The sequence below is a fragment of the Vulpes vulpes genome, chromosome 9, assembly GCF_048418805.1.
Source record: "Vulpes vulpes isolate BD-2025 chromosome 9, VulVul3, whole genome shotgun sequence".
Taxonomy (NCBI): domain Eukaryota; kingdom Metazoa; phylum Chordata; class Mammalia; order Carnivora; family Canidae; genus Vulpes; species Vulpes vulpes.
Genome location: NC_132788.1, coordinates 52,400,602 through 52,414,936, shown reverse-complemented (window position 1 = coordinate 52,414,936; position 14,335 = coordinate 52,400,602). Strand labels below are relative to the sequence as shown.

Here is a 14,335-nt window from a genome sequence, read left to right as displayed (position 1 = left end):
TTCTTTCCTGAATCATGTCACTTCATTTCTAATTTATTTTGTCAGTTTATGGCTTGTGTCATTTTATTAACATCTTTTAGCTCATATTGAAATAAGTGGTTAAATTTTGATCTGATCTGTGAACATGTCTTTCCGATTTGCCTTTATTGTCTAAAATGTTATTCTCCTTATTTTCTTTTTTTGCATGATAACTTTGTGTAGCATTTGACCTTGATACTTTGCTGTTGCTATTTTTCATGTGAAATGAGTTTTCCTGAACTTTCAGAGGAAGGCCTGGTCTAGGGTAGTTTGTCTTACTCCCCACAGCTCACTCTTCTGCTGTGTTCATACAATGTTAAGGAGGTGGCTTGCTCTCTGATTTCCTGGCCCTATTCTCTTACCCTGTTTTTATCTGGGCCTTTTTTTTCCCCCTTCCTCTCTTCTTATTCCTATCTTGCTCTGTTTTTGACTCCTGTGTTAGAGGTTTCTCCGTGGTGTAGGATCCCCTCCTGGAAGGGAAGCCTGGAAGGCCAGCGCTTCCCAAGGAGCCCTCCTCACACCCACCAATTACTGAAGTGGGCAGAACCCTCCCCATTTTAGTTATGTCCTCACATTGGTCAGACTTCCTGTGGGCTCCTTTGGGGTTCACTTGCCCTGTTGCTTCCCTTTTCTTTCTCTTGCCTAGATGCCGATAGCATGCAGGTAGTAGATACTGATAGATCTTGTGTCCCTATGTGCTCCTATCTTGAGGTTCTTTATTGCTATCTTGTCACTTAGTGTTATAGTATATCCTGCCCATGGATTTTTGGTTTTGAGATTTTGGTTTTGCCTTGTTTTTATGTTGGGATTTGGAGAGATTCAAAGGTTTTGCTGCCACAACTTCCATCTTTCCAGCATCTTTAAATTCATAAAATTCCAGCATTTTGGTAGTAAAGGGGTTCTTATTATCCAGAGAAGTAGTCATCTCAGAGCTAGTGACTAGATTCAGAAGCCAGATTATGAGAGCTCTGGTCTCCTGATTTCAGACCACGTGTAGTTCCTACTACAGTATGGCCACTCTCCTTGCCATTTGGAAGGTACTGTCACTATCCTTTTCTAGTGACATTTGCATCATTTTACGTGACAGTTTTGGAGATGGCATGGCGCAGTGAACTAATTTTGAATTATTAGTATTTTTCTGAGTGGTGCCATATTAATTTGGTGTTCAAAATTACATTTTTCTTAATTTATGAAATGCCATTCTGTTTTAATATAATTTTCATGGAGTTGCATAGTCCAGAGGATTCAACTCCATCATCATACTCTCTCACACAGGTCAGTGATTTATTTAGCAGGTGGTTCCTGCTCCCTGCTTTGTACAAACCCTGCATCAGATAGAGGTTTTAGATATGACAGCACACCAGATAGGCAGGCAAACAGGCATTCCCTGCAGTGGGAGAGGTACCGTGTTAGAGAAAACAGTGCCTGCAACAGGAACACATTACATGGCCTCTGACTTTTTTGGGGGTCAGGGAAGGCTTGTTTGTGCATGTAATGGAATTGAGGCCTGAAAGTTTAGCAGGTGCTAACAAATGACTTGTAGGGATAAGAGGATCCAGATAGAAGGAACAGAATATGTAATGGTAGAGAATCAAGAAAACTGAAATGGAGTAGGGTGCCTGGGTGCTCAGTCAGTTAAGCATCCAACTCTTGGTTTTGGCTCATGTCATGATCTCAGGGTGGTGGCATTGAGCTCCATGTTGGGCTCAGGGCTGAGCATGGAGTCTCTACCTCTCCCTCTGCCCCTCCCCTGCGCATACATGCACACTCTCACTCTCTCTCTGGAAAAGAAAAGAAAAGAAAAGGAAAGGAAAGGAAAGGAAAGGAGAGGAGAGGAGAGGAAAGGAAAAAGGGAAAGAAAAGAAAGAAAGGAAAGAGAGAGAGAGAAGGAAAGAAGAAAGAAAGAAAGAAGAAAGAAGAAAGAAAGAAGAAAGAAAACAAAAAGTTGAAACAAAATTAAAGAATATATTAATAGTTACTGAAGCTAATAACCAAAAAATGGAGTGGAAATTTGACTGTGGACATGGTAGAAAGATAGATAGTTCTATAAACTGGCAGATAAAATAATAGATTGAGCAAATGCATCTATTTTGCATTTGTACATATATTGCTTTAATTTTATTGTAGGTAGTTTCTTTACCTATTTTTTAGATAATTGGCTAATTTCAAATTTTAGAATAGTAATACAGATAGAAGTAAGAAAGTTTTTGTGTTTTATGATTACTTAAAATACAGGTAATTCTTCTAAGACACTAAAATATCTATTTTTTATGGACTGTAAGCAGTGAGGCTAATTTACATATTCTGTATTCTTTGTGGACCCATTATTACTTTTAGCATATTTTTTCTATGAAAATGTAACAGTAAATAATGTGATTTACTGTATCCAATTTTTTAAAGTGTTGTCTTACTAGTTTTCTTTACACAGGTAAGAGAAATATATTAATATTTTGTATAAGAATAAGAATAGAAGTGTGTAAAGCATGTTGTTTTATTTTTGAAAACTAGGTTGGTGTGTGATTTGCCTTCCATTTCAGTGTTAGAGTGACTTAGTTTCAGGTTTGGTGCCCAGAGTTTCCCACAAAAGGTTTCCTGCATCTGCTGGCTGTTGCTGATAAGAATCCAATGTTTAAGCCTTTTGTTTATCTGAGGAAATTCCTGTTAGGTGTGTGCACATTCCTCTTTGTTTTCAGTATTAGCCTTAGTTAGTTTGGCTATAAGAATTTTACACAACACTCTATTCTTTTAGCAAAGTTCTTTTGCAGATGGGGGCTACTTTTCTGCATGTAATTAAGATGGGCATGAGCTAATCTGAATCCGTTGACCACTGTTCTATACGGACTAAAAAATTTTTCATTTAATGACAGGTTGCTTCATTGGTTTAAAAAGTAACATCTATGCACATCATTTGGAAGATGTTCTTCCCTGGAAGTATATTTTTGGTAATATGAAGTAAATTTTTTATAAGTATGTCTGAGTTTGAAGAAGACTTTGAAGTGGATATTCATTGTAGTAAATCAAACTATTGATGAGTTTTATTTAAGTATGTTTTGGTGGCATTCAATGTTTTTCTTTTGTGATACCCACTATATCCAAAGCTGCAGGTATAATCTGTTCAAGATTTAGAGGCTGATGTCTACAGTTCCAGTTGAATCACACCTGCTATCACACAAGATCGTAGGGCCCAAGAAAGTATTGTGGCAGCTCCACATTGCACATTGTGGCAGCTGCACACTGCCAGGAAAGCTTACAGACCTTTGATTCTCAACCTCCTATCAGGAAATGGTTCTGGGAAAAACCAGTGACAAATTTTCTTACTTGTGTGAAAGAACATTAAATAATATTTTCTAAACAATTTATTATTTATGTCACCTTTTGTTTGTTTAATCAATAATAACTTTTCTTTTTTAATATGTGAAAAGTTTTTCACATTTTTGGAAAATTTATGGTTTCTTAGCTAACCTGAATTCTTGGAATAAGGTACATTTATTATTACTTATGTAAAAATTTATATAAATTGATATTTGTAAGAAATTTTCAAAAAATCTTTAGTCTAAGGAAGAAACTAGAGTGCTTCATTACTTTAAAACATTTTAATTTCTGGGATCCCTGGGTGGCGCAGTGGTTTGGCGCCTGCCTTTGGCCCAGGGCGCGATCCTGGAGACCTGGGATCGAATCCCACGTCGGGTTCCCGGTGCATGGAGCCTGCTTCTCCCTCTGCCTGTGTCTCTGCCTCTCTCCCTCTCTCTCTGTGTGACTATCATAAATAAAGAAAAATTAAAAAAATAAAAATAAAAAATAAAACATTTTAATTCTTTAGATAGATTCCAACAAAAACTCATTTCTCATTTCAGGCTTTTGAAGACCTCAGCAAGCTAATGGTCAAGGTATATGTGATTTGTACCTATTGAATTCTTAACCAGTTATGATATGAGTTTTGTTAACAGACACTTTGGGGACATGATTTTTTTCAGTCTTTTACTGTTCTTTTGACAGGCTAAGGAAATGGTGGAGTTATCAAAATCAATTGCTAATAAAATTAAAGACAAGCAAGGTGACATCACAGAAGATGAGGTAAATAGGCTGCTTTTTTAAGGCATTAGAAACCAGATTAGACAAATAACACAGTGATGTTTTGGTAGTTAGCAGTTTCTTTTTAATGTAGTGATTTCTGTTACGGCTTGCAGATCTATGAAAATATTAAAGAAAAAGTCAACCATAAAAACTTGGTTGGTTCCAGTAGGATCAAAAGATACTTCAATACCTTCTCTTGGAGTGTGGAGAAAAGAGATATTGAAATAAGTAAGGAGTGGTTGTTTTATATACATCCATACATTTGATATTTATTTCATTAAATTTGTCTACAATCTGGTCACAGCCATTATCTTTCCTAAGTTTTTGGCTATATCATTTGGTTGGCATTAAATTTATCACAGTTGTTACGTAAACAACTTCTTACACCAAACTTGTGAAGTCAGTAGAGTATGAGACATCAAGACAGGAGAAGGAAGAATAATTAGTTTTATGCAGGGAACTACTAGAAATGTACTTTTTAGAGTTTACACTATAGAAACAAGGTAGAAGAAATGGATGGATATGGAAATAATTGAGTAGAATTGATTTTATGATAGAAAGATTGTTAGGGTAGAGAGACTAATGCTGTTTATTTGTCTTTTTGTGCACTTTCTTCTCTCATTATAGACCATCAGGTTTAAATCCTATTTGCTGAGCATGGGAATAGCTAACCCAGTTACCAGGGAAACCTATGGCTCCGGCACACAGTACCACATGCAGCTGGCCAAACAGCTGGCTGGAATACTGCAGGGGCCACTAGAGGTAAAAACAAAACCTAAGTGATCTTTTTCAGCTGTGTTAAATTATTTCCAAGTCATCAGAGATCTTAACATGAGTTTAACTCTTTTCCTAGTGTGACTCCTCTTCAACCACATGTTATTTTTTTCTTTCAGGAATATTAAGTTAGTTTGGTATACTTATTAGTGGATTTTGTTGTCAACATCTAGATTGTTTTCAATTTCCATTTCAGATATCTGTAACTTTGATAGGAAGTTTTTCTAATCTCTTGTTTTCTAAAGGAAATATATGATTTCTAGATGCTTACATATATTCCTGTATATCTAATCTTCATATAAGTGTACTATTTCTCATTTCACAATACAGAGTAATCTTCCAACATTACTCAGGCAATCAAAACTTCATTTATTAAAACACTTACATTAAGAAGTATTTCTGTCAGGACAAAATAGAGTATAAAGAATCCCTGCATGTCTCTCATCCAAATTCATGTGTAAGCAGCCTCCACTCAAAATAACTTTAAGGCAGTCCCAGACATCACATCACTTTGTAAATTCTTCAGTATGTAATACTGAATTATCATTCAAGACATCATTAAAGATACCTTTAAATGTATTATAATCCCATTTCACACATGAAAAGTTAGAATAGTTTTTTAATGTTATCATATGTCTGGTTCGTATTCATATCTCTCACAATTAGTTTGTTCAAATCAGGATACATTGCTTTTGGTTGATTTGTCTCTCAAGGCTTTTTAAAAAAATTCCATGGGTTTCTCCTTCTCCTCCTATCTCTTTTTTCTCTTCCATACAATTTATTGAAGAAACTAGTGATTTATCTTATAGTGTCTCAGAGGGCAACCCTCTCAGGTCCCCTCCCTCTTTGGTGAGCTTTGAACTGTTACTCAATAAACTTTATTTTGCTGCCCACCACACACAAAAAAGAGTGTCTCAGAGTTTGGATTTTATTGAATTGTATGTTAACATACTTCCCTGCCCCATGTATTCCTTAGGTAGACTGATAGTTCTACCTAGAAGTTCCTTTTTTTTTTTTTTTTTTCTGACAGATATTTCATAGAGGGTTCTGTGCATTTCCATCAGGAGGTACATAATGTCTTGTCTTTGTGATGTAACAGCAGGCAGTAACAGTCAGCATCTAGACCTGTTACTTCATTTGGGGTTACAATGGCGATATTCCTATTTAATTCCACAATTTCTTCATTTATTAGTTGTAATAACTTAAAACATTTAAATACACTTGTTGTAGAGGCTCTCTTTCCATTTAAGTGAATGTTAAAACAATAATAATGATGTTAAAGTCCAGGTATTGAATTTTAAACACCTCATGTATCTGACTAGGTTTTCCAGTGTGTAAATTTAGTTTTTGAAGACTTCTTAGAACGTTTTATGATTCCTGATTCCATTCTGATTATGATTTCTGTTAAGAAATGCTACCTGGTACCAATTATAATACTTCTAAATTTTCATATTTTAACAGGAACGAGGGGGAATAATGTCACTCACGGAGGTGTACTGTTTAGTAAACCGAGCTCGAGGAATGGAAGTAAGAGCATTTATATATTCTTTAACTAAATATAGACTTTCTTAATATAACATAAATTCAACAAAGCAAATACAGTTTGAGGACGGGATGAGAATATACAAACTATTTGGAAAGCAGTATGGTGTAGTGAAAAGAATCCTCTGCTGCCTTGGGATCTAGGAGGAAGACTCTGTCCTCTGTTTTGCCGGTGATGTGCTAAGTGACCTGGAGTAGCTCACTTAACCTCCCTGAGACTCAATTCTCTTACATTTTAAGCCTGGATTTGGACTATTACCTTCTGGCTTTAATATTCTCTGTGTGTTTTGTAGTTAATTAGATTGTATCTGATGCCATCCAGAGTACTGGATGTTACCTATGCTGGACTAACTGGGTTGGATGCAGGTTGCCTGTAGAGAAACGGGGAAAGCTGCCCATCTCCTCTGGCTCTGAAACAGCAGTGGCTGTTCCCCAACATTCCTTGTCCCTTCACACATACATGTCCTTGGCCCCCAAGTTCTGATTCGTGCACTCTTCGTGTCCATTAGTCAAACATGGTTTTGTGGTGTCAGCTGTCATCTCTCTGCGAATAGTTCATAGATATATCTTTCCAGTGCTCCCCACAGTCCCAAGTTGAGCCTCTGCTCTGTTTTTATTTGAGCAGCCGTCCTGACTGCCATTGGCAAGTACTGACTATTTCCCAGGCACTCTGCACATGTTACTCCATTTGTCCTCCCAGTAACTCAGTGAGGTAGCTGCTCTCACTCTCACCACCTAGGGCATAATACGAGGATAAGGAATTTGAGGCTCAGAAAGATTAAATTATTTGACCAAGGCTGTGCCTGGAAACAGTGGTTTGACAGGCATTTGGACAGGCGGTCCTAGCTTTGGAGCCATTCCTTGTGATTCAAAGTTATACATGTCAGCCACCACTCCCTAGGTTAGTACCTAATTTAGTGTCTTAAGTTACCACTGGGCTGACTCTTTAAGATTGCCTGGTCTGGAAGGGGTGGCTATAAGCTAGCTACATGTGACATCTGGGACCTTGAAATACAGTTAATCCAAACTAAGATGTGCTATAAGTGTAAATTACCAGCTTTAGAGGACTTGGTACAGAATAAAGGAATGTTAAATATTCATAATTTTTATATTGATTATATGTTGGCATTTTACATTGGTGGGTTAAATAAAGTACATGTATTGTAATCAATTTCACCTTTTTCTTTTTATTAGATTAATACAACACCTAGAAAATTTTAAATTATGTATATGGTTTCATTGTTTTCTGTAAGCACTGCTTTGCTTCTTTGTTAATCCTTTTTGCCTTACAGTGATTAAGCCACCTAAAGGCCTTAATAAATTATAATTTTTATATTTTTATTTTAAAAAAAATTTTTAAATAGATTCCATGCCCAAAGATCAAGTCACAGATAAATGATATTTGTTAAATTTTCTCTTCTGTTTTAGTGATCATTATAATTATATAGCATCGCTCTATTAATTTGCAGTGTAAACTGGATTTTTTTTTTTTTCCTATTAGTTGCTCTCACCAGAAGATTTGGTGAATGCATGCAAGATGCTGGAAGCGCTAAAATTACCTCTCAGGTAAAAGAACCTCTGCAGGAAGCCTGCCAACTAGAGCCACTATTCCATACAGAGTAGACAGGAAGGTCTTGCCAGGCCTGCCGTCTACGTGGTGAGCCAACATATTGCCCCTCTTGGAATTAAATGAGCAGAATTCACTTGTCATCCTAGCTTCCCTCCTTTTCGGGGCTATGCATGAGCTGAGGGGCCAGTAGCCCAACTCTTATTGATTTGGGGGCAGTGAGATAAGAATGTAGGCTTTTCCTAGAACATCAGAATAACCAGCCCTTCTGCTAGACATTGTGTGTTAGTTTCTGGAGATTTAAAAGTACAGATGTTCAGCTGTGAATTATTTTTTCTTCTCTTCAAGTTAAAAAAAGTGCCAGACATATTTTTTTTTAGTATGTGGATTATAGTTCATACTTTTATTAAATGTTTATTCATGAGCATTTTAGTTACGCTGTAGTTGCTTGTGGTTATGTTTTAAACATTGCCCCCATTCTTGGGCATAAAAGAAAGCACAGGATATTTGCACCTCTTTAGTAGTTGAAGAGCCTAGATATTCACAGCTTTGTTTTCCCATCTGTGATTTTTAGGCTCCGAGTTTTTGACAGTGGTGTCATGGTAATTGAGCTTCAGAGCCACAAAGAAGAGGAAATGGTGGCCTCAGCCTTGGAGACAGTATGTGAAAACCCTGTTTCCTCCTCATCAGTCTGCCCACCAAGATTTGAATGCTTAGCAACTCCAGAAACAGGATTTCCTTTTGAATTTAACTTTACTAAAAAGTCATGTTTGTAGACCCAATTAAAAACACCTATTATTAACAATACTAAATACTAATTAAAATTACGCTTCTAAAGCTTTTAAAACTTACCAAGGAGAATTGAAATTTATGACATACTATCTTTTTGTTTGAAGCTCAGTCTTGCAGACAGGTTTTTAACTTTGTTAATCAGAATATTACCCTTGACTGAAGTTTTTCTTTCAGTGACACCTACATAAGCAGTATTATATAACATCACAAGTTGTTTTATGAAATCATTGCTTCAAAAAATATGACAAGCAACTGTAGTTTACTGGATTTTACTGCTATTACTCATTAGGATACTTGAAATATCCCTTCATAGACTCTGTGGTGACCGTATTTAATTTAACTAACTCATACATTTTAACCTAGATGAAAACCTCAAGACTATAGATATTTCTACCATTTATTTTATGTTAAATCTATATATAAGGTTCTTTTACTGGAACATGTGGTATGCACTCAGTGAGAATTTGTTATCTGTTCTTTTTCAGGATGTCAAAGTTCTAGGGTTCAGTACAGTGCCTTTGTTACACTATAGAAGGCTTCATGATATTTTAGGCTCTACTGTATTTTTCTCAGTCCTGGAACGTTTGTAGAATTAAACATTAGTGAAAAGATTTAGTTCTATAGTGAATATTCTTTGTATTTTACTAGGAAGTCCAGTAAATTGTATCCTGAGTAAACTGGTAAACACTCTCCCTAGGTTAGTACCTAATTTAGTGTCTTAAGTTACCACTTTTTTTTTTCTTGTTGTGTTGCTGTTAGGTTTCAGAAAAGGGATCCCTGACATCAGAAGAGTTTGCTAAGCTGGTGGGAATGTCTGTCCTCCTAGCTAAGGAAAGGTAAGTGAGATCCTTGCTCTTCATTAGAATTATATTTGTATTTCTGAATGGATAAATGATTGTGGATTTCCCCCTTGATTCCTAGGTTGCTTCTTGCAGAGAAGATGGGCCACCTTTGCCGAGATGATTCTGTGGAAGGCTTGCGGTTTTACCCAAATTTATTTATGACCCAGAGCTAAGGGTTTTATATTTCACATACTTCTTGTTCATATACTTGTATCACGTAGAATTTGTAGGACATTGAGCTCAGAGTAAACCCTGATAATCTGAGAATTTCTGGAATGTTATACTATAATATAAAACCCTTTTTTAAAAAATTTATTTATTGATGAGACAGAGAGAGAGAGAGGCAGAAACACAGGCAGAGGGAGAAGCAGGCTCCCTACAGGGAGCCTGACATGGGACTCGATCCCGGGTTTCCAGGATCATGCCCTGGGCCGAAAGTCGCACTAAACCACTGAGCCACCCGGGCTTCCCAATATAAAACCCTTTTAATTTCTCTCTAAATATTATGATCCAGGAAGTTTAGTTAGGATAAATATAGAGAAAATACAGAAAACTAAATGCCACTATGATTTTGAAATCATGCTACAGTTGATAGAACCTTCAGAGTTTAACTTGAAATATGGTGGCTTTTAACTTGATATGACCTTTTTTTAAAAAAAAAAAAAAAAGGGGAGTTTAGTTAATGGGGGAAGAAAGAAGTTGCATGTTTGGACAGGCCAGATCATTTTTCTGGTGTGACTAAAATTCATTGAATTATAAACAAAGTTTTTCTCTGCATCAAATGTGCCCATTTTGGAGGGGCAGGGCTCATGAAGCAAGTCATACCCACAATGTAGTTTGAGAACTGATGACATTGGAACAGAATATGAAACTGCAGAATGGCATATGAGGCTCCTTTCCTAAGGGCTTTCTTTAGAAGCAATCATAAGCATGTCTTCAACAGATACTTTAAAAAAGGAGAGAATTGTATTTGACTTAATGTATGTGTGTGTGTATATATATGTGTGTGTGTGTGTGTGTGTGTGTGTGTGTATATATATATATATACACATATATATAATCGGACTCATTTTTTTTTTCAAGTGATGATTTCATGGCTGGCATTTAAAGAATGCAACTATCTCATTTTGTTTAAAAATGCTGTGGATTTTGAAACTGAATTAACAAGCTATATAGACATGCCCAGAGATCTGATTACAAATTTGGAAAGTAGAGGGCTGAGAAATTCCCTAGGATTGTGTGGGTGGAAAGGCGGGGAGAACCTTTGAGTAGCTTAACAGGAACCTTGGTGCTCTTTGACCTCAAAAATCAAGGACAAGAATTGAACACCAATAAAAAATAAATTTATTATTTAAAAAAAAGAAATCAAGGACGGGAACAAAGAAGGTAGACAAGTAATCGGTCTCCTTTTCCTACCCTTAAGGAGTTTCAGTAAGGAGCTTTAAAAAAATCTTTTTTGTTCCAGCAATATTTTTTTTTCTTTACCCCATACATTAGAAGTTGTGTAGAGAAACTATCTCACTGAAAAGTATTACCAAGATAACAAAAACTGGCTAATGTTGGATGTAGACATTGAATACTATTTCTGACTTCCTGTGTTATTGCTAGCCAGCATATGGTGTGTTGGCATAGCCTCAAACTCAGGGATCCCACAGGGACAGAAGGGGATTCCCCCCACCTTTCCAAGACTGCTGAAAATAGAAAGTAGTGATATTGTTTGGCCCAGCCTCCAGAAAGGATAGTGTCTGTATTGAGATAACTGTGGTGACTAGCAGAACGGGATACCCCAACCCACACTCTGGGATCCTGGAGGTGGTGTCACCAAATGAGGTGAGGGTCACTGCCAGTGGCTACTACAAATGCCCTTTGGTGAAGTGGCAGGGATCCTCAGCTGCAGACCTAAGGGAATCCTAGCACTGTAGCCACCCACAGTCCGTCCCTGACCCCTGCCTGCAAAAGTGGCTGTTGCTGCTTCACATCCTCCAGTGTCATGGGAACATCTTGGCTGAGGCATCCTGCCTTCCTGCTTGTCTTCATTTACCAGACTTGTGGTGGATTCTATAGTGTGATGACAGATCCCCCAATTTCCTCACTGCTCAGCCTCGGGTTTGTTTGGGGGGGGAATCCAGTATCTGGCTGCTCATGTCTTTCAGGCCATTGTGTAAACTTGTTTGTGTGGCACTCCTATTTCTAGGTTGTACTCACACTGCTGTACACGCACATTCATGTACACAAGCACGCACACACGGTATCTCAGTCTGGCTAGGGTTTTTAAAAATTACAAAAGTAAATAATCTCTTTCAGCTGTTGGAATGGGTTGCAGCTGAGATTGAGCTAACTGGACTTAGCTCTTACAATCTGGATTCATTATTGCATACTCCCCTGGTTCAACATACTTATTAACATTAGTATGATGACACATTAATAAAAATGGAGCAATCTAAATTATATAAGGTGAACTAAAGAGGAAGGAAAGTGACATGAATATATTTTGCAAATGGCACATTAATTTAAAAAGTATTATTTTACTGTTTTATTTTTAAAGTGGGCATTCTCCACGGTTTCCAGGCCTCTATATTTTTTATTCCTCCCCTGTTTGTTTGTTTGTTTGTTTTGCCAAATAAGGTATCATAAAGTTATGTTTAAATACAACCAATCAGGCCCTAAATGCAAAAAACTCATCTTGGTGCTTATCACTGGTATAATTATTATTTTTGCTCTTAGGAGCATAAATTTGTAGCTTTACAGTAATGGAATTTTTCTAGTCACTGTCAAAAATTTTTGTTTATTGTACGAGTAAATATTGTTTTCAGGGTTAAATGATTGGAATTGATGTATATAGAGTAAAATTACTGTAAAACTTTTACATGATTTTCCTTAACTTGGTGTTCTTTTCAAAATACTCTTTGAAAAATACATGAAAGTGATAAACCTTAAATCCAAATAAGCTAATATGCTAAGATTTTTTTCTTTATGACCTCAAAATCTTACTGTTTTAGTTTTTTTAAAAGAATGGGAAATGGCTCTTGAACAGTTTTTTTGTTTTTTGTTTTGATTCTTGATGTGAACTCCACTGTTGACTGACCTTGTATATTCACATGAATGTACTATCTCTCATTCCCTATAACCAGACTAGCTTGAGCAGACATAGACTCGTCATATTCTCATTCTCTGCCCAGCAATCTCAGCATTTTCATTTTGATACAGTAGAGTCACACTCATAAGCTGGTTATATTTTTAGACCGTGCCTCGGAATTAAATCAAGCATGCTCAAAATTATCCCTGAAAATCTCAAATTGCCAGTGAAGTTCTCTGTATAGTCTTAACAGTTAGAATCCCTATAGAGTGATACACAGGTATGAATATATTATGAATATAGTAAGTATACTATATACAATACACAATAAAAACTACATAGCAACAGTAGACTCTTTTAACACCAATAATTAAACTATTTAAATGTGTGTTTTGTTTTCTGGGCACTAGGTATGCTTGGATTTATGTAAATTTATTGCTAATTCCATGCCTTGTGATAGATCTAGAGTGTGAGCTCCACAAGGGTAAAGATTTTTATCTGGTTTGTTCGTGAATATATCCTCAGAGCCTAGAACAGGGCCCAGCACACAGTAAGCATTCAATAAATATTAATGAGTGAACTCTGATGTATATACCTATTTATAACCTGGCTCTATTTATCCTACTTTATCTGCCATTCAATTCAATTAAAAAAAATTTTTTTAATACATATTGACTGTATGAGGAATTATGTGGGTCACTGGTTGGGGCGGGACGGGGGGAGGGAGGAACAAAATGAATATGATACATCCTCTGCCTTTACCCTGGGGGCCTAGTTGAGAAAATAGACATGTGGACGATATTATCTGAAGAAAGAACGAAGTGCTTTTCATGTGCTTTTCATAGGAGCGGCACAAGTACTATGCTGTGCAAGGCAGAGGGAGGATCCTTCAGTCCGGATGGAGGGATCTAGAAAGGCCCTGTAGGAGAGGAAGAGCCTCTTATACTAGGCTCACAAGGACCAACAGATTGTCAGCAGGTAGAAGGTGTTGGTTTAGGGCCACACAAGGTGTGCCCCTTCCTTTTCTTGGGGCCAACTTCCTTTGTGCAGACTTCCCTTTCTTTACTTTTTCCCATTCACTTACCTCCAGCCCAATAATCAGAATCATACTTTGCTCATTCCCACCTGCTTTAGAAAAATCTCTTTCCAATTCACAACTCTACTATTTCTAAACTCCATAATAATTATTATCTGACATTTGTCTGACTGTATTTTGTCTTGATGCCATAAGAAAACAGAGGAAATGGGTTTCTTTAAAGTTCAAGGACTGTCCTATATATAACAATCTTTGAACTCTCTTCTGGCCTCAGTGAATAATTGAACATGGTAGATTCCTAGTTACATATTAACTGAATACTTGAGCAATTTTTGGATTATAATGTGTCATGAATTGACTCACAAACATAAATCTATGTCCTTTACCATCTTCCCAAGAGGCTTCTCAACCAGACTTGTTAGGGCTCAGCCTGTTTGAGATACTCTGTCGTATTCGATTCCATGACATGGGGCATATCCATGTTGTGGGAAGCACTCCAGAAAAGTCAGGTAGACACACATGTAAGATCTTGTTGTTACACTGTGAAAATTGGGTCATTTGTGTTCTTCATTGAGTCCTGATAATCATGAGTCACTTAAAGCTTTTCAGAGTGT

At 36.8% G+C, this 14,335-nt stretch overlaps 1 protein-coding gene across 6 annotated transcripts in view; it reads left to right on the top strand.

The window, feature by feature from the left end:
* Positions 1–13,354, top strand: part of VPS36 (vacuolar protein sorting 36 homolog) — a 29,839-nt gene extending 16,485 nt beyond the window's left edge. For 3 of the 6 annotated variants that reach the window (XM_072720103.1, XM_072720099.1, XM_072720100.1), the window contains exons 7-14: positions 3,873–3,905; positions 4,015–4,092; positions 4,720–4,854; positions 6,328–6,393; positions 7,910–7,974; positions 8,550–8,634; positions 9,527–9,603; positions 9,689–13,354. In XM_072720103.1, the coding sequence (XP_072576204.1) occupies positions 3,873–3,905; positions 4,015–4,092; positions 4,720–4,854; positions 6,328–6,393; positions 7,910–7,974; positions 8,550–8,634; positions 9,527–9,603; positions 9,689–9,782 (633 nt within the window). In that variant the 3' untranslated portion in view covers positions 9,783–13,354. The remainder of the gene's footprint in view (positions 1–3,872; positions 3,906–4,014; positions 4,093–4,719; positions 4,855–6,327; positions 6,394–7,909; positions 7,975–8,549; positions 8,635–9,526; positions 9,604–9,688) is intronic. The other 3 variants (XM_072720098.1, XM_072720102.1, XM_072720101.1) reach the window with 1 other exon arrangement.
* The last annotated feature ends 981 nt before the right edge of the window (positions 13,355–14,335 follow it).